Source organism: Oncorhynchus mykiss, chromosome 7, assembly GCF_057628025.1.
Source record: "Oncorhynchus mykiss isolate SJ-2025 chromosome 7, ASM5762802v1, whole genome shotgun sequence".
Lineage (NCBI taxonomy): Eukaryota > Metazoa > Chordata > Actinopteri > Salmoniformes > Salmonidae > Oncorhynchus > Oncorhynchus mykiss.
The window spans coordinates 75,545,001-75,569,380 of record NC_143028.1 but is presented as its reverse complement, the minus strand read 5'-3'; the positions used below and the strand labels follow the sequence as shown (position 1 = coordinate 75,569,380).

The 24,380-nt window shown below is 44.3% G+C and overlaps 1 protein-coding gene across 5 annotated transcripts in view; it reads right to left on the bottom strand.

Moving 5' to 3' along the window:
- LOC110528579 (acid-sensing ion channel 1B) overlaps nucleotides 1-24,380 on the bottom strand; it is a 337,502-nt gene that overhangs the window by 37,023 nt on the left and 276,099 nt on the right. For 4 of the 5 annotated variants that reach the window (XM_036984198.2, XM_090241993.1, XM_036984196.2 and 1 more), the window contains one exon: nucleotides 3,200-3,350. In XM_036984198.2, the coding sequence (XP_036840093.1) occupies nucleotides 3,200-3,350 (151 nt within the window). Of the gene's footprint in view, nucleotides 1-3,199; nucleotides 3,351-18,971; nucleotides 20,118-24,380 lie in introns of those variants that run through there. The other variant, XM_036984197.2, reaches the window with a different exon arrangement.

The following is a 24,380-nucleotide window of genomic DNA, read 5'->3' as shown; positions in this document are numbered from 1 at the left end:
GCACTGAGATGCAGTGTCTTAGACCACTGCGCCACTCGGGAGCCCAGTGATGCACGAATAGAGTCACAGACTTTATTTTCCTTTCAACCATTTGATATTTATGATGGACTAAGTGCTTTGCTACAGATCATAAATCCATAGGGGCTGATTCACTTGATCCCTTCTTACTGCAACTCTCTGCCCTACTTATTGCAGAACCACTGACATATACTGTATCTTTTACTTGACAATTGTTTCTGGTGGGTTTGGCCGGCAGGGATGTCCTTGTCCCATCAAGCATATGTGGCCTCAATATTGGAATACGAATGAAGAATTGACGAAGAAATGCTTATCTACTCATTTGCTGGATGCAGAGTTCAACAGAGTTTAAGTGGAGGTCAAGCAAATCATAGAGAAAGCAGACTGTATTGCAATCATCTCTGATGGGTGGTCGAATGTTCGTGGGCAAGGAATAATTTACTACATCATCTCCACCCCTCAACCAGTGTTCTACAAGAGCACAGACACAAGGCACAACAGACACACTGGTCTCTACATTGCAGATGAGCTGAAGGCAGTCATCAATGACCTTGGACCACAGAAGGTATTTGCCCTGGTGACAGACAATGCTGCAAACATGGAGTCCTACCCTCACATCACACCCATTGGTTGTGCTGCTCATGCAATTAGCTCCTCAAGGACATCATGGCACTGAAAACAATGGATACACTCTACAAGAGAACGAAGGAAATTGTTAGGTATGTGAAGGGTCATTGAGTAAAAGCAACAATCTACCTCACCAAGCAAAGTGAGAAGAATAAGAGCACCACATTGAAGCTGCCCAGCAACACCCATTGGGGTAGTGTTGTCATCATGTTTGACAGTCTCCTGGAGGGGAAGAAATGGCCATATCACAGTCTGCCGATATGGACTGCCCGATCAAGAAGATCTTTCTGGATGTTGTATTTTGGGAGAAAGTGGTAAGCAGCCTAAACTCCTGAAACCTATAGCAGTAACCATTGCACGGATTGAAGGAGACAATGTCATCCTGTCTGATGTTCAGACTCTGCTTGCAGATGTAGGAGAAGAAATCCGTACTGCCCTGCCCACTTCACTGTTGCTCCAGGCAGAGGAAACTGCAGTTCTGAAATACATCAAGAAGCCTGAAGCCCATACACACCGCAGCATACATTTTGGACCCCAAGTATGCTGGCAAGAGCATCCTGTCTGGTGCAGAGGTCAACAAGGCCTATGGTGTCATCACTACCATGTCTCGACACCTTGGCCTGGATGAGGGCAAGGTTCTTGGCAGTCTGGCGTAGTACACTTCCAAGCAAGGGCTTTGGGATGGAGATGCAATATGGCAGTCGTGCCAACATATGTCATCAGCCACCTGGTGGAAGGGACTTTGTGGATCTGAGCCTCTTTCCCCTGCTGCCTCCAACATCCTCCAAATCCCACCAACATCAGCCGCCTCAGAGCGCAACTGGTCCTTGTTTGGAAACACACACACCAAAGCACGCAACAGGCTGACTAATACAAGGGTTGAAAAATTGGTGGCCATCCGGGCAAATTTGAGGCTTTTTGAGCCTGACAACGAGCCACCCTCAACAAGGTTGGAAAGTGACAGTGAAGATGAGGCCTCAGAGTTTGATGTTCAAGAGGTGGACATTGAGGAGGTCCAGGGAGAAGACACGGAAGCCTGAGAGGAAGACAACCAAAGCTTTAGTTTCTAGACAATAATTTTACAGGTGTATGTTGAAAACGTTTTTGGGAGATGTGATGGATCATTGGGGATCATTCAATATTCCCTTTCTTTTGTTGTTCAGTGAAATCATCCCATGTGAAGAGTCAACTCATTTAATTCAAGTTAAATTCGCAACTAAGTAATTTTTTAAATTTCTATTGGAAGGATTTAATATGTCTACTTATGATGAGGTAAAATGATTATGTTTCAGTCTCCATATGATATGGTAAATATATCCAATGCAAAAAACATCTACATTTAAATGGTATTAATATTAATGATCATATATTTCTGTTAATTCCCATATATTCCCGTTAATTCCCATATATTCCCGTTAATTCCCATATATTCCCGTTAATTCCCATATATTCCCGTTAATTCCCATATATTTCCGTTATTCCCATATATTTCCGTTAATTCCCATATATTTCCGTTAATTCCCATATATTTCCGTTAATTCCCATATATTTCCGTTAATTCCCACGAACAGTTTCCACCTCTGGATATTCCCCAAAATGTGCAACCCTAGTCTTTCCACACAGACACTACGTCTACACACAGACACTACGTCTACACACAGACACTACGTCTACACACAGTGGCAGAGAGAAGCACTGTATTGATTTCATCAGACTACCGACATATCCTTTCATCTGATTCATGCAGAAACTAAGCATTCCTGACAAGAGGTACAATTAAACGACAGTAAAGAAGCATTCGATAAATCGACCCCAATCCGTCTCGATCTACCAGAGTCGATAATGTACCGTTTTCACTGCAGCTGTGGTCCAACTGTGTCGAGGTTTGAATTTCCAGAGCGAGATTCATAGTTGGTGAAGAGGAACGTGTTTACTGTGAAGTTTCTGATCTCCCAATGATATTATTTGTCTTCTGGAAATATCAGCGTTTTTTGAGCGCTTGATTTTATTTTAAAAACAGATTCATTAAAGTTGATTTTGAAACTGAGAGTTTGGAAATCAATTCTACATGGACTAGTTTTCTTGTCTGTCTGCCTGCCTATCTTCCTTTCCTTTGCAAGTAGCTAATGTTTGTTCTCTGTTGACTCTTTTGAAGTGGTTTCACATTTATAAACACTGCATGTTTGACATACTTGAGTACTTGACTTAAAAAAAACACTTTTTAGTTCAAGGTTTGTTGTGGTATGACCACATACTTCCCTAACTCCAAGATGGAATATTAGCCCCTCTCCCTCCTTATGCCATCTTGAAGATCTGTGAGGATTGGATGATTGACCCTGCATTCCTCCCTCCCCCTTCCTCCCTACCTCACACCCCCCTCCATCCCTCCCTCCATGTATCTCCCCATACTGACCGGTATTCGTCCTGTTGGATATCCATCACCTCCCTCCCTCCCTCCCTACCTGTTTCTCCCCAGACTGGCAGGTATTCATCCTGTTGTATATCCAACATCAGCTCCAGTCCGTTACCCCTCCCTCCCTCCCTCCCTCCCTACCTGTTTCCCCCCAGACGGGCAGGTATTCGTCCTGTTGTATATCCAACATCAGCTCCAGTCCGTTACCCATCCCTCCCTTCATGGTCACCAGCAGCGGGCGGTTATCTTGACCAGAGTTGAACGTGTAGCATTTCCCATAACGAGTGAAGATCTGAAACAACAAGAAGAAGACAAAGGGCTGTCAATGAGTGGCAGCAATATAATGAAGAACAAAGCAATGTCTGTGATTCAAATTGGCAACCAATTCCCAATAAAGGGCACTACTTTTGACCAGAGACACATGGTACCCTATTCCCTATATAGTAGGGCCGTATGTCTACTGCAGAGAGACAAGAGAGAGACATTTGATCAGTCATGGAAATAAAAGTTCTGAAAACATGTTGGCTCACCATTTAAAAAGAAGATGGAGAACAAGCTATAGGATGAAAAATACCATAGTTTTGGCACAGGTACAGCCGACTAGCTTTATCTAACGCTACCTACAGTCACAAAAAATAATAATCATATTTTTTTAGTTGGAGTCAAATATCTATAAAATATCATCCAAAAATAATTTTGCGGTATGTAACTGTGTCAATTTGGTTCCCCCATCATTACTATACTGTATATACAACGTTGTAGGTTATAGTAGTGCACTAAGGGACACACTGAATGCCATTTGGGATTTGCCCAATAAAATGTTGGGCTGTTCAGCCCAATGAATCCTTGGGGTCTAATACACCAGCTTCTGTGTAGAGAGTAAACTTTATCTACCAGAGAACAGCAAGAACAACAACAACACAACAAAAACAAGAACAACAACAACAAAAACAAGAAGAACAACAACAAGAACAACAACAACTACAACAACAAGAACAACTACAAGAACAACAACAACAACTACAACAACAAGAACAACAACAACTACAAGTACAACAACAACAACTACAACAACAAGAACAACAACAAGAACAACTACAAGTACAACAACTAGAACAACATGAACAACTACAACAACAAGAACAACTACAAGAACAACAACAACAACTACAACAACAAGAACAACAACAACTACAAGTACAACAACAACAACTACAACAACAAGAACAACAACAAGAACAACTACAAGTACAACAACTAGAACAACAAGAACAACTACAACAACAAGAACAACTACAACAACAACTACAACAACAACAACACAGGGGTAGACAACTATACCAAACTGTGGCAACAGCATCTCTGCTAATATTACTGTTCAAGCTCTTTGATCCTGACACACAGAGAGACTCATCCTAAATGTGGTATCATAAACGCCTATTAGTTACTGTAAAAGAGCACACACATTGAAATCAAAGTTTCATGAGAAGGTTTTGCCTGTGTAGTAGCGTCCTAAGCTGATTCTGGGACGATGTTACAAGTTGGCCAAGCAAACTGTGGCGCAACGGGAGGGCAAAAGTGGAAACGACACAGCCTGGTGGGGAGGCTGCCTCAGACATGACGGGTAGTGAACGAATGGAGGTGCAATCACATTCAAGACATCAGTGAAATGGAAAAGGAAGGCTCAGGCTCCAACATCGAATGTTCCTCCAACTCGGTCAAGGAACCTGATTAAGTGATCGCCCCGAATTGTACCCTATTACTACATAGTACCGTGAGTGTGTTCTGGAGGGCCCGAGTACAAACGTACACCCTATATAAGAAACATGGTGCCATTAGGGACACATCCCTGAAACTATTCCCCAGGTCATTGTTGTAAATGACAATGTGATCTCAAGTCAACTTACCTGGTAAAAGAAGGGTTAAATAAATCTAAATCCCAAGGCTCTCAGAAAGTGTCACGCCCTGACCGTAGATTGCTTTGTATGTTTCTATTTTTGTTTGGTCAGGGTGTGATTTGGGTGGGCATTCTATCTTTGTATGTCTAGGTTCTTGTATTTCTATGTTTTGGCCGGGTATGGTTCTCAATCAGGGACAGCTGTCTTTCGTTGTCTCTGATTGGGAATCATACTTAGGTAGCCTGTTTTGCCACCTTAGGTTGTGGGTAGTTGCTTTCTGTTTTTGTGTCGGCACCAGACAGCACTGTTTATGTTGTTTCTCTTTGTTGTTTTTTTAAATTCAGTGTTCAGTTCAAAATAAAAAGATGAACATGTACCACGCTGCACCTTGGTCCTCACCTTCTTCCTCTGAATGTCGTTACACTGAGAGCATCAAAGTAGCTAATGGTAGAAGACTATTTATCTGTCGTATGTAAAGAATGTTGTCTCTTATGTACGGCATCTTATAGTGGCACAACAAGGTTGAGATAAATATCCATGTTTTGCATGTATTGGTTCTTGGTGGAGTCAACAACAAGGGCCTGTTGTATTTCAAAAAGCTGTTTTTGAATAAAGGACACATGTAGACCAGAAGATACACGATACTCAAGGACGGACTGATTACATGAAGGGCGAAGTAAAACGGATTATTTGACAAACCTCCAACGGAAGTATTTGTGGCAGAAATGAATGATTTTGCTGTAGCCTTCCAGCCTTTCTGAAAATCGGGAACTGTCACGTGACAAAGAAAAAAAATGACTTTGCACAGCGGGCCTAAGATATTGGCACTGACACCTCTCAAGAGACGCACGTATCAACATTTAATGAAATGCCCCCTGCAATATGTCACCCATAGTAATATGAGGTTTGACCTTAAGACAGAAGTGTGACTGGGGCTGGCTGGCAGAGTAAAGTGAGAAGGGACTGACTCCAGACCTGGTGGTGAGGACTGACTCCAGACCTGGTGGTGAGGACTGACTCCAGACCTGGTGGTGAGGACTGACTCCAGACCTGGTGGTGAGAAGGGACTGACTCCAGACCTGGTGGTGAGACTGACTCCAGACCTGGTGGTGAGGACTGACTCCAGACCTGGTGGTGAGAAGGGACTGACTCCAGACCTGGTGGTGAGGTGTGACTGACTCCAGACCTGGTTGTGAGAAGGGACTGACTCCAGACCTGGTTGTGAGAAGGGACTGACTCCAGACCTGGTGGTGAGAACTGACTCCAGACCTGATGGTGAGGACTGACTCCAGACCTGGTGGTGAGGACTGACTCCAGACCTGGTGATGAGGACTGACTCCAGACCTGGTGATGAGGACTGACTCCAGACCTGGTGGTGAGGACTGACTCCAGACCTGGTGGTGAGGACTGACTCCAGACCTGGTTGTGAGAAGGGACTGACTCCAGACCTGGTGGTGAGGACTGACTCCAGACCTGGTGGTGAGGACTGACTCCAGACCTGGTGGTGAGGACTGACTCCAGACCTGGTGGTGAGACTGACTCCAGACCTGGTGGTGAGACTGACTCCAGACCTGGTGGTGAGGACTGACTCCAGACCTGGTTGTGAGACTGACTCCAGACCTGGTGGTGAGACTGACTCCAGACCTGGTGGTGAGGACTGACTCCAGACCTGGTGGTGAGGACGACTCCAGACCTGGTGGTGAGACTGACTCCAGACCTGGTGGTGAGACTGACTCCAGACCTGGTGGTGAGACTGACTCCAGACCTGGTGGTGAGACTGACTCCAGACCTGGTGGTGGTGAGGACTGACTCCAGACCTGGTGGTGAGAAGGGACTGACTCCAGACCTGGTGGTGAGAAGGGACTGACTCCAGACCTGGTGGTGAGACTGACTCCAGACCTGGTGGTGAGGACTGACTCCAGACCTGGTGGTGAGAAGGGACTGACTCCAGACCTGGTGGTGAGGTGTGACTCCAGACCTGGTGGTGAGAAGGGACTGACTCCAGACCTGGTGGTGAGAAGGGACTGACTCTAGACCTGGTGGTGAGGTGTGACTCCAGACCTGGTGGTGAGAAGGGACTGACTCCAGACCTGGTGGTGAGAAGGGACTCCAGACCTGGTGGTGAAAAGGGACTGACTCCAGACCTGGTGGTGAGGACTGACTCCAAACCTGGTGGTGAGAAGGGACTGACTCCAGACCTGGTGGTGAGGACTGACTCCAGACCCGGTGGTGAGAAGGGACTGACTCCAGACCTGGTGGTGAGGACTGACTCCAGACCTGGTGATGATGAGGACTGACTCCAGACCTGGTGGTGAGAACTGACTCCAGACCTGCTGGTGAGGACTGACTCCAGACCTGGTGGTGGTGAGGTGTGACTCCAGACCTGGTGATGAGGACTGACTCCAGACCTGGTGGTGAGAACTGACTCCAGACCTGGTGGTGGTGAGGTGTGACTCCAGACCTGGTGATGAGGACTGACTCCAGACCTGGTGGTGAGGTGTGACTCCAGAGCAGAGAATCGTCACTAAAAACAAAGGATCTGACACTCCTTTCAGTCCGTAGTGTTTCCTAGCTGCAATATAATGACATTCATGATTATCATTACGGCTCAGTAGGAAGGGGAACAAGGGTGTACATGTTCCAAATTGTACCCTGCTCCCTATATAGTGCACTACTTGTCAACAGGGCCCGCATAGGGCTCTGGTTAAAAGTAGTGCATTATAAAGGTGGTAGGGTGCCATTTCGAATGCATGCGCCCTAAGAAAACATGGACCTACTCAACCCGGGTCAAGGGTGGTTGTACAAATCACACACAAAGACAAACCACACCACCCACATGAAAAGGTCAGTGTATTTAGTTGTCTCTAACTACAATAGCGACAGTGTTTTCCACCTCAACCTTTATAATCACACCATTGAATGGCTATTAGTACATGCTAGCCTCTGTACTCTATAGGGAGATGCTGCTGTCTACCAATGGAACATTAATGGAAAGGTTTGATTCTTCAACTACTACAGAGACAGTGTTTTCTACCTCCATGCATCATTGCACGACTGAATGGATCGCAAAACCAAAACATCATCACACCACTGAATGAATAGCCCAACCAGCCAGACAGATGAAAAGCGTATCTTTTCATCAGCCAGACCAGGCATCTTTTCACCAGCCATTAATGCTCTGTCTGCAGCTGAAATGGAACAGAAAGATATCCTGCTGCCACTAAAATGTTCACGTGGAATAGTCTGAGGTTGGTCAGGAATCAGGAAGAGCTGCAATTATATAGGACAGTTTTAATTAAGAGATCAGCCAGAGAGAAAATAGAGTGAGAGAACGACAGAGCGGTAGAATGAAAAAGTAAGCGAGTGAAGGAGTGAGAGTGAAGGAGAGAGAGTGAAGGAGTGAGAGGGTGAATGAGAGAAAGTGATGGAGTGAGAGAGAGAGAGAGAGAGAGAGAGAGAGAGAGAGAGTATGAAGGAGAGAGTGTGAAGGAGAGCGAGTGAAGGAGAGCAAGCGTGAAAGAGAGAAAGTGAAGGAGAGAGAGTGAAGGAGTGAGATGGTGAATGAGAGAGAGTGAAGGAGAGAGAGTGAGGGAGAGAGAGTGAAGGAGAGAGAGTGAAGGAGTGAGAGGGTGAATGACAGAGAGCGGAGTGAGAGAGAGAGAGTATGAAGGAGAGAGTGTGAAGGAGAGCAAGTGAAGGAGAGAGAGTGAAGGAGTGAGAGGGTGAATGACAGAGAGCGGAGTGAGAGAGAGAGAGAGTATGAAGGAGAGAGTGTGAAGGAGAGCAAGAGTGAAAGAGAGAAAGTGAAGGAGAGCGAGTGAAGGAGAGAGAGTGAAGGAGAGAGAGTGAAGGAGTGAAGGAATGATAGAGAGAGAGAGTATGAAAGAGTGAGAGGGTGAATGAGAGAGAGTGAAGGAGTGATAGAGAGAGAGAGTGAAGGAGTGAGAGGGTGAATGAGAGAGAGTGACGGAGTGAAGGAATGATAGAGTATGAAGGAGTGAGAGAGTGAATGAGAGAGAGTGAAGGAGTGATAGAGAGAGAGAGAGTGAAGGAGTGAGAGGGTGAATGAGAGAGAGTGAAGGAGTGAAGGAATGATAGAGAGAGAGAGTATGAAAGAGTGAGAGGGTGAATGAGAGAGAGTGAAGGAGTGAAGGAATGATAGAGAGAGAGAGAGTATGAAGGAGTGAGAGGGTGAAGGAGGAGCTCATACATTAGAAAGTCCCCACCCATCGCCACTTACTCTCCAGCTTGTAGATGTACATCACCCATCAAGACAAGAATGATAAGACAGTGTGTGTGTGCATGGATGTGTGTGTGTCCGTGTGTGTGTCCATGTGTGTGTGTAAAAGCACAGCATACACAGAGTTGCTGTGGTAACAGAGAGATGGCGAGTTGAAGCGGTGGGTGCTGTGACGACCTTGGGGACAGCAGCGTTAATGGCTCACCGAAAGACTGGTAGTCTGAAACTCAAATCGCACCCTATTCCCTATTGAGGGCTCCAGGGCCCATAGGGCTCTGGTCAAACGTAGTGCATCATATAGGGTGTGATTTGGGACGCTTCTCTAGGCTCCTCTATTGTACCCAAGCCCACTGAAGTACTTGGATACGTCCCAAATGGCACACTAGTCACCAGAGATGGGATCAAGTCACACTTTTGCAAGTCCTAAGCAAGTCTCAAGTCCTAACCTTCGAGTCTTGAGTCAAGTTCCAATAATGGGCGAGTCTCAAGTAAAGTCCCATGTTCCACAGCTCAGGTCAAGTCACATCACATGTCCCTAATTTGGGGTTTTGTCCTCAAGTCAATGATTAAGTGTTTTATATAAATGTCATTGCAATTGCAATGCATCAGTCATTTTGGATCCACATGTTTAACAAACTACATCCTTTCCCCCCACTACCACCTAGTCTTTGAACTACCACCTAGTCTTTGAACTACCACCTAGTCTTTGAACTACCACCTAGTCTTTGAACTACCACCTAGTCTTTGAACTACCACCTAGTCTTTGAACTACCACCTAGTCTTTGAACTACCACATAGTCTTTGAACTACCACCTAGTCTTTGAACTACCACCTAGTCTTTGAACTACCACATAGTCTTTGAACTACCACCTAGTCTTTGAACTACCACCTAGTCTTTGAACTACCACATAGTCTTTGAACTACCACCTAGTCTTTGAACTACCACACAGTCTTTGAACTACCACATAGTCTTTGAACCCGACTGTACCGAATTCTGGGATCAATGATGCCCTGATCCAGAGGTGGCACAGGTCCCAGAGTGATGAGGACATTTTTTTCCCCTGAGGCCCTGAGCTTTTCCTAATCTGATAACCTAAGCAGTTATAAATCAGGACCCTAAAGGGTCTGACCGTGATTAGTTAGTTGTAAAAAGGGTTTTATACGGGCAATTAGACCAGATAAAAATGTTTTGCAAGACACCCTTATCCAGAGCAATTTGGGTTAAGTTGCCTTGCTCAAGAGCACATTAACAGATTGTTCACCTAGTCAGCTCAGAGATTCAAACCAGTCTCCTTTCGGTTACTGGCCCAACACTCTTAACCACTAGGCTACCTTCCACCTAGGTATACAGATACGTTCTAAACAGGTCACATGGTTTGAAAGAACTTCTGGGAGAATGCATGGCACTTGGGAGAATGAAAACTGTGTCAAACTGCAGAAACCTTCTACTAGTTCATATGAATTACATTAAACCTAGACTAACAGGGGTTTTCCTTTACATATACACAGAAACAACCATTGCAATTGGATAATAGAAGTCACTGGGATGAGCTTGCTTTATGCAGGTCTGCATGGTGTAGGCCTATGCAACTGTAAGTAGAAAGCAACACAGTCAATCTAGTCAAGGTATCCTAGCCAGCCGGAAGAGAGTGGAGCGGCGCGGCGAGGTGCTTGTTGACGGCCTGCGCAACTTGTGACTTCCGTGAATCTGATTGGCCAAGACACATAACAGAAAGCACAGAACCAGCACCTCTCCGAAAAAATAAAGGACAGATCGGGCCTAAATTGTGCGCGAGATGACAAATCGAGTCGCTCGAGTCATACAGCTCAAGACCAAGTTGAGTCACAAGTCATAGAAGCTCAAATCGAAGTCAAGTAGCAAGTGTTTTTTCTTTTTTTCAAGTCAGGTCTCAAGTAGAACAATTTGTGACTTGAGTAGTACTCCAGTCCATGTCACATGACTCTATTCCACATCTCTGCTATTCTCTACATAATGCCTGGGCTCTGGTCAAAAATGGTGAACTACGTAGGCTGGGAATAGTGTGCAGTTTGGGACTGAGAGAGAGAGAGACACACTGAGAGAGAGACACAGAGAGAAAGACACAGAGAGAGACACTGAGAGAGAGACACAGAGAGAGACACTGAGAGAGAGACACAGAGAGAGACACTGAGAGAGACACAGAGACACAGAGAGACACTGAGAGAGAGACACAGAGAGAGAAACACTGAGAGAGAGAGACACAGAGAGAGACACTGAGAGAGAGAGACACAGAGAGAGACACTGAGAGACACAGAGAGAGAGACACAGAGAGACACAGAGAGAGAGACACTGAGAGACACAGAGAGAGACACTGAGAGAGAAACACTGAGAGACACTGAGAGAGAAACACTGAGAGAGACACTGAGAGAGACACTGAGAGAGAGAGACACTGAGAGACACAGAGAGAGAAACAATGAGAAAGAGACACAGAGACACAGAGAGACAGAGAGAGAGAGACACTGAGAGAGACACAGAGAGAGAGAGACACTGAGAGACACTGAAAGAGAAACACTGAGAGAGACACTGAGAGAGACACTGAGAGAGAGACACATCGAGAGACACTGAGAGACACAGAGAGAGACATGGAGAGAGAGACACAAATCCAATTTTGATAAAATCTCATATTTTTACTGGGTGAAATTCCACAGTGTGCCATCAGACCCGCAAGATTTGTGACCTGTTGCCGCAAGAAAAGGGCAACCAGTGAACCAACACCATTGTAAATTACAACCCATATTTATGCTTATTTATTTTCCCTTGTGTACTTTAACCATTTGTATATTGTTACAACATGTTATATATATATAATATGACATTTGTAATGTCTTTATTGTTTTGAAACTTCTGTATGTGTCATGTTTACTGTTAATTTTTATTGTTTATTTCACTTTTGTATATTATCTACCTCACTTGCTTTGGCAATGTTAACACATGTTTCCCATGCCAATAAAACCCCTTGAATTGAATTGACACAGAGAGAGACACGGAGAGAGCGACACAGAGAGAGAGACACAGAGAGAGAGACACTGAGAGAGAGACACTGAAAGACACAGAGAGAGACACGGAGAGAGAGACACAGAGAGAGAGACCCCTGAGAGAGAGACACTGAGAGAGACACTGAGAGAGAGACACAGAGAGAGAGACACAGAGAGACACTGAGAGAGAGACACAGAGAGAGACACTGAGAGAGAGAGACACAGAGAGAGCGACACACAGAGAGAGAGACACGGAGAGACACTGAGAGAGAGACACAGAGATAGAGACACAGAGAGAGACACACAGAGAGAGACACAGAGAGAGAGACACAGAGAGAGAGAGACACTGAGAGAGAGACACAGAGAGAGAGAGAGACACTGAGAGACACTGAGAGAGAGACACAGAGAGGGAGACACAGAGAGAGAGAGAGACACTGAGAGAGAGACACAGAGAGAGCGTCATCATGTCTTTCAGTAAAGTACATCAAGTGGTTTGGGTTCTCCAGAAACTAACAGATACACCGACGACAATGACTATTTGCAAATGTATTTCTTTCACACAGGCTACAACAAACCTGTTGCTTTCCAGACGTTCTGGGGGACATAATGAATATATAAAACCATCGAAATGCTGTTACCTCTACATAACAATACTTTGTAACACTAAAATTGACCTGCCATATGATATCCTTCCTTTTCGTCATTTTCTATTCTACGGGTATTCTATTCAATGTTTTATGTTCAACTAGACTACCATGTTTTATGTTCAACTAGACTACCATGTTTTATGTTCAACTAGACTACCATGTTTTATGTTCAACTAGACTACCATGTTTTATGTTCAACTAGACTACCATGTTTTATGTTCAACTAGACTACCATGTTTTATGTTCAACTAGACTACCATGTTTTATGTTCAACTAGACTACCATGTTTTATGTTCAACTAGACTACCATGTTTTATGTTCAACTAGACTACCATGTTTTATGTTCAACTAGACTACCATGTTTTATGTTCAACTAGACTACCATGTTTTATGTTCAACTAGACTACCATGTTTTATCTTCAACTAGACTACCATGTTTTATGTGCAACTAGACTACCATGTTTTATCTTCAACTAGACTACCATGTTTTATGTTCAACTAGACTACCATGTTTTATGTTCAACTAGACTACCATGTTTTATCTTCAACTAGACTACCATGTTTTATGTGCAACTAGACTACCATGTTTTATGTTCAACTAGACTACCATGTTTTATCTTCAACTAGACTACCATGTTTTATCTTCAACTAGACTACCATGTTTTATCTTCAACTAGACTACCATGTTTTATGTTCAACTAGACTACCATGTTTTATGTTCAACTAGACTACCATGTTTTATGTTCAACTAGACTACCATGTTTTATGTTCAACTAGACTACCATGTTTTATCTTCAACTAGACTACCATGTTTTATGTTCAACTAGACTACCATGTTTTATGTGCAACTAGACTACCATGTTTTATGTTCAACTAGACTACCATGTTTTATGTTCAACTAGACTACCATGTTTTATGTTCAACTAGACTACCATGTTTTATGTTCAACTAGACTACCATGTTTTATGTTCAACTAGACTACCATGTTTTATGTGCAACTAGACTACCATGTTTTATGTGCAACTAGACTACCATGTTTTATGTTCAACTAGCCTACAGTGTTTTATGTTCAACTAGACTACCATGTTTTATGTTCAACTAGACTACCATGTTTTATGTTCAACTAGACTACCATGTTTTATGTTCAACTAGACTACCATGTTTTATGTGCAACTAGACTACCATGTTTTATGTTCAACTAGACTACCATGTTTTATGTTCAACTAGACTACCATGTTTTATGTTCAACTAGACTACCATGTTTTATGTTCAACTAGACTACCATGTTTTATGTTCAACTAGACTACCATGTTTTATGTTCAACTAGACTACCATGTTTTATCTTCAACTAGACTACCATGTTTTATGTGCAACTAGACTACCATGTTTTATGTTCAACTAGACTACCATGTTTTATCTTCAACTAGACTACCATGTTTTATGTTCAACTAGCCTACCATGTTTTATGTTCAACTAGACTACAGTGGAAAGCGAGTCAGAGACTGAGAGATACCAAACTTATTTCAAGATTAACGTGAATCATACTAGACAATGTGAATATTTGTATTCTTACCAGAGAAAGCGAACACAGCCTTGTACAGACAGACTTATATAGACACACCGTTTGACACATTCTCTCTCTCTCTCTCAATTCAATTCAATTCAAGGGGCTTTATTGACATGGGAAACATGTGTTAACATTGCCAAATAAAGTGAAGTAGAAAATAAACAAAAGTGAAATAAACAATCAAATTTAACAGTAAACATTACATTCACACAAGTTCCAAAATAATAAAGACATTACAAATGTCATATTATATATATACAGTGTTGTAATGATGTGCAAATGGTTTAAAATACAAAATGGAAAATAAATAAGCATAAATATGGGTTGTATTTACTATGGTGTTTGTTCTTCACTGGTTGCCCTTTTCTTGTGGCAACAGGTCACAAATCTTGCTGCTGTGATGGCACACTGTGGAATTTCCCCCAGTAGATGTGGGAGTTTATCAAAATTTGATTTGTTTTCAAATTCTTTGTTGATCTGTGTAATCTGAGGGAAATATGTGTCTCTAATATGGTCATACATTGGGCAGGAGGTTAGGAAGTGCAGCTCAGTTTACACCTCATTTTGTGGGCAGTGAGCACATAGCCTGTCTTCTCTTGAGAGCCATGTCTGCCTACGGCGGCCTTTCTCAATAGCAAGGCTATGCTCACTGAGTCTGTACATAGTCTAAGCTTTCCTTAAGTTTGGATCAGTCATGTTTAGGGCCAAATAGCATTCTAGTTTCCTCTGTTTTTTGGTGAATTCTTTCCAATGTGTCAAGTTTCTTTTTGTTTTCTCATGATTTGGTTGGATCTAATTGTGCTGCTGTCCTGGGGGTCTGTGGGGTCTGTCTGTGTTTGTGAACAGAGCCCCAGGACCAGCTTGCTTAGGGGACTCTTCTTCAGGTTTATCTCTCTGTAGGTGATGGCTTTGTTATGGACGGTTTGGGAATCACATCCTTTTAGGTGGTTGTAGAATTTAACGTCTCTTTTCTGGATTTTGATAATTAGTGGGCTTCTCTCTGTCTCTGTCTCTCTCTGTCTCTCTCTAATTAATACTTCAACGAGTTCCAAAGTGTATGGCGAGCCCAAGGCTATTCTACACAAAACAATGTGCTCCAATCAAAGGAAACCGCTCTGTCAAGATGTTCGCTAAAGTTGACCAGAGAGAGCCGGGAGCGATGACTATTTTCTCTTCATTGTGGCTCTGCTGATCTAAGAGTCAAAGGGTAGGCTGATCCCAGATCTGTTTTACTCAGATCAGCAGAGCCACAATGGTAGGCTGATCCCAGATCTGTTGTAGTCAGATCAGCAGAGCCACAAAGGTAGGCTGATCCCAGACCTGTTGTACTCAGATCAGCAGAGCCACAAAGGTAGGCTGATCCCAGATCTGTTGTACTCAGATCAGCAGAGCCACAAAGGTAGGCTGATCCCAGATCTGTTGTACTCAGATCAGCAGAGCCACAACGGTAGGCTGATCCCAGATCTGTTGTACTCAGATCAGCAGAGCCACAAAGGTAGGCTGATCCCAGATCTCTTTTACTCAGATCAGCAGAGCCACAAAGGTAGGCTGATCCCAGATCTGTTGTACTCAGATCAGCAGAGCCACAAAAGTAGGCTGGTCCCAGATCTATTGTACTCAGATCAGCAGAGCCACAAAGGTAGGCTGGTCCCAGATCTGTTGTACTCAGATCAGCAGAGCTGATCCCAGATCTGTTGTACTCAGATCAGCAGAGCCACAAAAGTAGGCTGATCCCAGATCTATTGTACTCAGATCAGCAGAGCTGATCCCAGATCTGTAGTACTCAGATCAGCAGAGCCACAATGGTAGGCTGATCCCAGATCTGTTGTACTCAGATCAACAGAGCCCCAAAGGTAGGCTGATCCCAGATCTGTTGTACTCAGATCAGCAGAGCCACAAAGGTAGGCTGGTCCCAGATCTGTTGTACTCAGATCAGCAGAGCCACAAAGGTAGGCTGATCCCAGATCTCTTTTACTCAGATCAGCAGAGCCACAAAGGTAGGCTGATCCCAGATATGTTGTACTCAGATCAGCAGAGCCACAAAGGTAGGCTGATCCCAGATCTGTTGTACTCAGATCAGCAGAGCCACAAAGGTAGGCTGGTCCCAGATCTGTTGTACTCAGATCAGCAGAGCCACAAAGGTAGGCTGGTCCCAGATCTGTTGTACTCAGATCAGCAGAGCTGATCCCAGATCTGTTGTACTCAGATCAGCAGAGCCACAATGGTAGGCTGATCCCAGATCTGTTGTACTCAGATCAGCAGAGCCACAATGGTAGGCTGATCCCAGATCTGTTGTACTCAGATCAGCAGAGCCACAATGGTAGGCTGATCCCAGATCTGTTGTACTCAGATCAGCAGAGCCACAAAGGTAGGCTGATCCCAGATCTGTTGTACTCAGATCAGCAGACCCACAAAGGTAGGCTGGTCCCAGATCTGTTGTACTCAGATCAGCAGAGCCACAAAGGTAGGCTGATCCCAGATCATCTTCATGCTCAGATGCTCAGTTACTGGAGAACTTTGCTGCAATGCAGGACATTTAAAACTTGTTTGAGGTTTAAAAAGGCTTCCGAAGATTGTAATTTCCACATTGATATTTCTGACAATTTTCCTTACACAAAGCGTATAAACCCCTACAAAAGTGTCCATTAATGGGGCTCCATAGTGGCGCAGCGGTCTAAGGCCCTGCTATAGGCGTTACTACAGACACGTGTTCATTGCAGGCTGTGCCACAACCGGCAGTGGCCGGGAGTCCCATAGGACAGTGCACAATTGTTCCAGGGAGTGAGGGAGTGTTTGGCCGGTGGGCCTTTACTTGGCTCATTGCGCTCTAGCGACTCCTTCTGGTGGGCCTGGCAGAAATCTTAAATTCTTGTTAATCTAACCACTGTCTAATTTACAGTAGCTATTACAGTGAAAGAATGCCATGATATTGTTTGAGGAGAGTGCACAGTTTTGAACATGAAAAGTTATTATTAAACAAATTAGGCGCATTTGGGCAGTCTTAATGCAACATTTTGAACAGGAATGCAATGGTTGATTGGATCAGTCTAAAACTTTACACGCACACTGTTGCCATCTAGTGGCCAAAATCTAAATTGCAGCTGCACTGGAATAATACATTATGGCCTTTCTGTTGCATTTCAAAGATGATGGTACAAAACAATACAAAAGAACAGTGGGTTTTTTCTTTGTATTATATTTTACCAGATCTATTCTCCTACATTCCTTCAAAGTGTTTCCTTTCAAATGGTACTAAGACTATGCATATCCTTGCTTCAAGGCCTGAGTTACAGGCAGTTAGATTTGGGTATGTCATTTTAGGAGAAAATTGAAAACAAGGTGCGGATCCTTGAGAGCTTTTAAGGAGTATGGTTAGGCGGGTCATGTTTTCAGGGGGACGCATGACTTTTGCCTCTCCCGAGCCCGTTGGGGAGTTTAAGCGATGAGACAAGATTAAAAAAAAGGGTATAAAAAAATAAAAAATAAATAAGTGCCCATTAAATATAATCCACATAATAATTAACATGTCCTGTTGCTGCAGGATTATTTTCCTGCTGTGGCAAACTGGCTCAAATGAAGAATTAATACCTGTAGATGTGAAAATTATTCTTTAAACGAGGCAATCTGAATGAAAAATGTAAACTTAATATACGCTCTGGATATCACTTTGTTGACCTGTAGTGCGTGTGTGTGTGAGAGACCCTTCATATACAGCACAGTGCAACAGAACATATTAGGATAGATCGTAGATAGAACCAATTACCGGTATCTCATACTGAACTGCCAGTCTGTGTCTCTGTCTGTCTGTCTGTCTGTCTGTCTGTCTGTCTGTCTGTCTGTCTGTCTGTCTGTCTGTCTGTCTGTGTCTGTGTCTGTCTGTGTCTCTGTCTGTCTGTCTGTCTGTCTGTCTGTCTGTCTGTCTGTCTGTCTGTCTGTCTGTCTGTCTGTCTGTCTGTCTGTCTGTCTGTCTGTCTGCCTGCCTGCCTGCCTGCCTGCCTGCCTGTCTGTCTGTCTGTCTGTCTGTCTGTCTGTCTGTCTGCCTGCCTGCCTGCCTGCCTGCCTGTCTGTCTGTCTGTCTGTCTGTCTGTCTGTCTGTCTGTCTGTCTGTCTGTCTGTCTGTGTTGTCTGTGTTGTCTGTGTATAGGGTTATCTTAAGCCTGTATATATCCATAACCATCATCCAGACAGACAGTTACACAACTGGCTAGTTTTCTATACGTGAAATCTTCATAATAGATTGTATGACAGTATACCCACTGACTATATAGACAGAGCACGAGGTAGAATACTGGTCTGTTAAATAGCACGGGCTAAAGTAGGAATAGAAATCCACTCTTGTTGGCTTGGCAATTACAACTCCAAATCAATTCCAAGCCCAGAGCACTTCAAAACATAACAATAGGCCTGATGACATAATTAGTCCAAACAACATTATTACTATCTCCTAAATACCAATAGGCTACAACATGTTGCAGCAGCTTATCAACAATATCTACAGTCATTGCATGCTGTAAACCTAACTTCGTGTTGCTGTCCATAGACTCACGGTGCTGAAGTTGCGAGGCCCGCATAGCTCTCCCTGGAAGCGGCAGTAAAGCAGCATCTCCTCCATCTGGTGGCCGAGGCGGTCCAGGAGCTGCTGCATGGACGGCTGAGACTCCAGGGGAGGCGGCAAAAAGTGGTTGAAGTCCAGGATCCGAGAGAGCGGAGACCAGGGCGGCTCGTTGCTGCTGCTGATGTCATGGTCGGTCCCGGGTGTGAGCGCGTCCCTGGCGCTGGGGGACACTTGCCAGTTCCTCCCTAGAAGTCCTAACCACCTTCCCGCGCTGAATATGTCCGGTTTCTTCATGCGACGTGGTAAGAGGAGGTTCTGGTTGCAGATGGTCACCGCGGGGAAAACAAGACGTTTGGCGTACACCATATGCGCCTTGGTGTGCACGGGAGAGGAAAGCAGGTACCGGACCCGGTTTGAGGACCAGGTGAAGAGGAGCGCGAGAGCTGTGAGGAAAGCTAACAGCCAGGCGAGCCTTCGGGGGTAGGATCCGCTCAGAAATACATGTCTCAGGCCGTGGAAAGTGGTGTGTTTCAGGAACAGCTTCCCGGCTTCCGCGACAGAGCCCGGCGTTCTGCTGGCTTTCGGTACCGAATCGCACTGACACATTTTGGAGAGATAGACTAGGGAGTGTAAGGATTAAGACCGACCCGACCACCGCTGATGGGCTGGCATCAGTCCCGGTCCCGCATTGACCATGGAGTCAAAGCCCCAATCCAGATAGATCTGTCTGTTTGTCAATTACTTATTGTTGGGAGAGTCATCCAGGGAAATCTTTGTGCTGGTTAGAACGCGCGCTATCCTCTCCTGAGCTCAAGCGCTGAGCTCTTTCTATTGAACGTCTGCCAGTAGGAGGCTGTGCCTGTGAGGCTGTGAGAGGTGCTCACCGCTCGTCTTCTGTCACCATATGGGAAGAGAGAACGCTCCCTATTCCCGGGGTAGCCCAGGTATAAGGTAGACAAATTGTTCAAGATTATTAAATGTCGCGTCTCGGGTGCAGTTGCAGGACCGAAGAAAGTGTATGTCACGTGCTGTTTGAACAACCCATTCCAATTCAGAGAAACAAACGGTCATCATATGACAACATCGCACTGCATGCAAAGGACACACATCCCCATCCCTCCTTCATCCCCCATTCCCTCTTCATCCCTCCAGATTGTTCTATTGTGTTATTGACTGTACGTTTGTTTATTCCATGTGTAACTCTGTGTTGTTGTTTTTGTCACACTGCTTTGCTTTATCTTGGCCAGGTCGCAGTTGTAAATGAGAACTTGTTCTCAACTAGCTTACCTGGTTAAATAAAGGTGAAATAAATAAAAATAAAATCCCCCATCCCTCCATTATCATCTCTCCCTCATTTCTCATTCCAATTAGTGAACTCACTCTATAGACACCTTCCTCTTTAAATCCTTTGACTTGTTGAAACATTTGATTTTGTTCATATTCAAAGACAACAACTTTATCCAGTTCTTATTCACAGGCTTTTCCCACAACACATATTTCACATTCCAATTTAACAACTCTTCTTCCATACCACACGTACCCTCTATTTTTTATTTAACCTTTATTTAAGTAGGCATGTCAGTTAAGAACAAATTCTTATTTACAATGACGGCCTAGAAACAGTGCCTATTCTGCCTATTCAGGGGCAGAACGACAGATTTGTACCTTGTCAGCTTGGGGATTTGAACTTGCAACCTTCCGGTTACTAGTCCAACGCACTAACCACTAGGCTACCCTGCCGCCCCATCTAGCCAACTCCAACTTTTAGAACAAGGAAAATCACATACATTGTACTGTTCCCAATGCGTTATCTGTTGCTAAGAGGTCATTGGCAGAAATCTTTAATTCCACCACAGGGAATTAATGTACACCACAGGAGGTTGGTGACACCTCAATTGGGAAGAATGGGCTCATGGTAATAACTGGAGTGGAGTCAGTGGAATGGTATCATGTACATTAAACACATGGTCTCCAGGTCTTTGATGCCTTTCCATTAGCTCCATTCCAGACATTATTATGAGCCGTTCTCTCCTCAGCAGCCTCCACTGACATTAACACTAACAAACACAACACTATCCCTGACCTCAACACAACACTACCCCTGACCTCAACACAACACTACCCCTGACCTCAACCCAACACTACCCCTGACCTCAACACAACACTACCCCTGACCTCAACACAACACTTCCCCTGACCACAACACTACCCCTGACCTCAACACAACACTACCCCTGACCTCAACACAACACTACCCTTGACCTCAACCCAACACTACCCCTGACTTCAACACAACACTACCCCCAGGTATGTGTGGTATCCAAATGTTTCCTGATGACTTTGACTTGCCGGTTATATAACACACCCAGAGGAGAGAACACACCCAGAGGAGAGAACACACCCAGAGGAGAGAACACACCCAGAGGAGAGAACACTCCCAGAGGAGAGAACACACCCAGAGGAGAGAACACACCCAGAGGAGAGAACACACCCAGAGGAGAGAACACTCCCAGAGGAGAGAACACACCCAGAGGAGAGAACACACCCAGAGGAGAGAACACACCCAGAGGAGAGAACACTCCCAGAGGAGAGAACACACCCAGAGGAGAGAACACTCCCAGAGGAGAGAACACTCCCAGAGGAGAGAACACACCCAGAGGAGAGAACACTCCCAGAGGAGAGAACACACCCAGAGGAGAGAACACACCCAGAGGAGAGAACACTCCCAGAGGAGAGAACACACCCAGAGGAGAGAACACACCCAGAGGAGAGAACACTCCCAGAGGAGAGAACACACCCAGAGGAGAGAACACACCCAGAGGAGAGAACACACCCAGAGGAGAGAACACTCCCAGAGGAGAGAACACACCCAGAGGAGAGAACACACCCAGAGGAGAGAACACACCCAGAGGAGAGAACACACCCAGAGGAGAGAACACACCCAGAGGAGAGAACACACCCAGAGGAGAGAACACACCCAGAGGAGAGAACACTCCCAGAGGAGAGAACACACCCAGAGGAGAGAACACACCCAGAGGAGAGAACACACCCAGAGGAGAGAACACACCCAGAGGAGAGAACACACCCAGAGGAGAGAACACTCCCAGAGGAGAGAACACACCCAGAGGAGAGAACACACCCAGAGGAGAGAACACACCCAGAGGAGAGAACACACCCAGAGGAGAGAACACACCCAGAGGACAGAACACTCCCCTGGGACTATTGGATACATGTATGACACAGGTTGAATTCTGAACAGGTAGACAAGTGTTAGGTGAAACGACTGATTTAATTATTATTATCATATTTTGTTGTTGTTGTTACACCCATCTGATCTTTCTGATAAGAATGTGGTTTGAAGATAGTAGTTGCTTTTATTTTTAAAATGTCCTTTTTTTTTTTCCTTTGATATTTTCTTATAAAACATCACCAAAGTGGGTTTTCCTTTTTAAGAAGGTTTAGAGTACCTTCCTCTCTCCATGGTGTCACTAACGGTTTATGTGATCTGAGAACTGGTCTGCACATTCTGAAATGCCCGTCACCAGACCTGGGTTCAAATAGTATTTTAAATCATTTCAAATACTTTAGCTGGGCTTGATTGAGCTTGTCTGGCTTAATGGAATCAACTGAATAGTTGCAAAAGTGTAAACCACATTCACTGGTCACTCCAGGCAGGCTAAAGCAAACAATCAAACATGTTGAATAGTATTTGAATCCAGGTCTGGCCATTACAGAGACATTCACCTGACATTTGTGCTCCGGGACATTGGCTGGTGACGGTGAGGGAGTTGTTTCATGCTTGAATGGGTATCCATTGTGAAGTGTTTAGACTCAAGGTGGATGTCAGTCGGGCTTCAACTAGCTTTGTCAAGTATTTCTGACTGCGTGTGTGTGTGTGTGCTCAGAGTCTGTGACCCTTACAAAGTCATCTGGCAGGCATGTCAGACCTGTATATGTGTGTGCATATATACTCCATTCACTCAAGTCAATCTCTCTTCCCTGTTTGCTACAGCATATCAACGTCCATGTAAAGACATTCCGTGTTTTTGTTCTCCGTGGATTACTCACTTCAAAATGACGTGTGATAATCATCTGGACTGTAGGAGTGTGTCTACATCGAATGTGAAAAATGAAAACGTGGTATTTACAGGATTTGTATCCCAGTAATCGGTATCTCCTTGGTTTAATGAAACGCTACAATATGATGTATCATGGAGGCTAGGGTTGTATAGGGAACTACAATATGATGTATCATGGAGGCTAGGGTTGTATAGGGAACTACAATATGATGTATCATGGAGGCTGTGTTTGTAAAGGGAACTACAATATGATGTATCATGGAGGCTAGGTTTGTATAGTGAACTACAATATGATGTATCATGGAGGCTAGGGTTGTATAGGGAACTACAATATGATGTATCATGGAGGCTGTGTTTGTATAGGGAACTACAATATGATGTATCATGGAGGCTAGGGTTGTATAGGGAACTACAATATGATGTATCATGGAGGCTAGGGTTGTATAGGAAACTACAATATGATGTATCATGGAGGCTGTGTTTGTATAGGGAACTACAATATGATGTATCATGGAGGCTAGGTTTGTATAGGGAACTACAATATGATGTATCATGGAGGCTAGGGTTGTATAGGGAACTACAATATGATGTATCATGGAGGCTAGGGTTGTATAGGGAACTACAATATGATGTATCATGGAGGCTAGGTTTGTATAGTGAACTACAATATGATGTATCATGGAGGCTGTGTTTGTATAGGGAACTACAATATGATGTATCATGGAGGCTGTGTTTGTATAGGGAACTACAATATGATGTATCATGGAGGCTAGGGTTGTATAGGGAACTACAATATGATGTATCATGGAGGCTAGGTTTGTATAGGGAACTACAATATGATGTATCATGGAGGCTGTGTTTGTATAGGGAACTACAATATGATGTATCATGGAGGCTGTGTTTGTAAAGGGAACTACAATATGATGTATCATGGAGGCTGTGTTTGTATAGGGAACTACAATATGATGTATCATGGAGGCTGTGTTTGTATAGGGAACTACAATATGATGTATCATGGAGGCTAGGTTTGTATAGTGAACTACAATATGATGTATCATGGAGGCTGTGTTTGTATAGGGAACTACAATATGATGTATCATGGAGGCTAGGTTTGTATAGGGAACTACAATATGATGTATCATGGAGGCTAGGTTTGTATAGGGAACTACAATATGATGTATCATGGAGGCTAGGGTTGTATAGGGAACTACAATATGATGTATCATGGAGGCTGTGTTTGTATAGGGAACTACAATATGATGTATCATGGAGGCTAGGGTTGTATAGGGAACTACAATATGATGTATCATGGAGGCTGTGG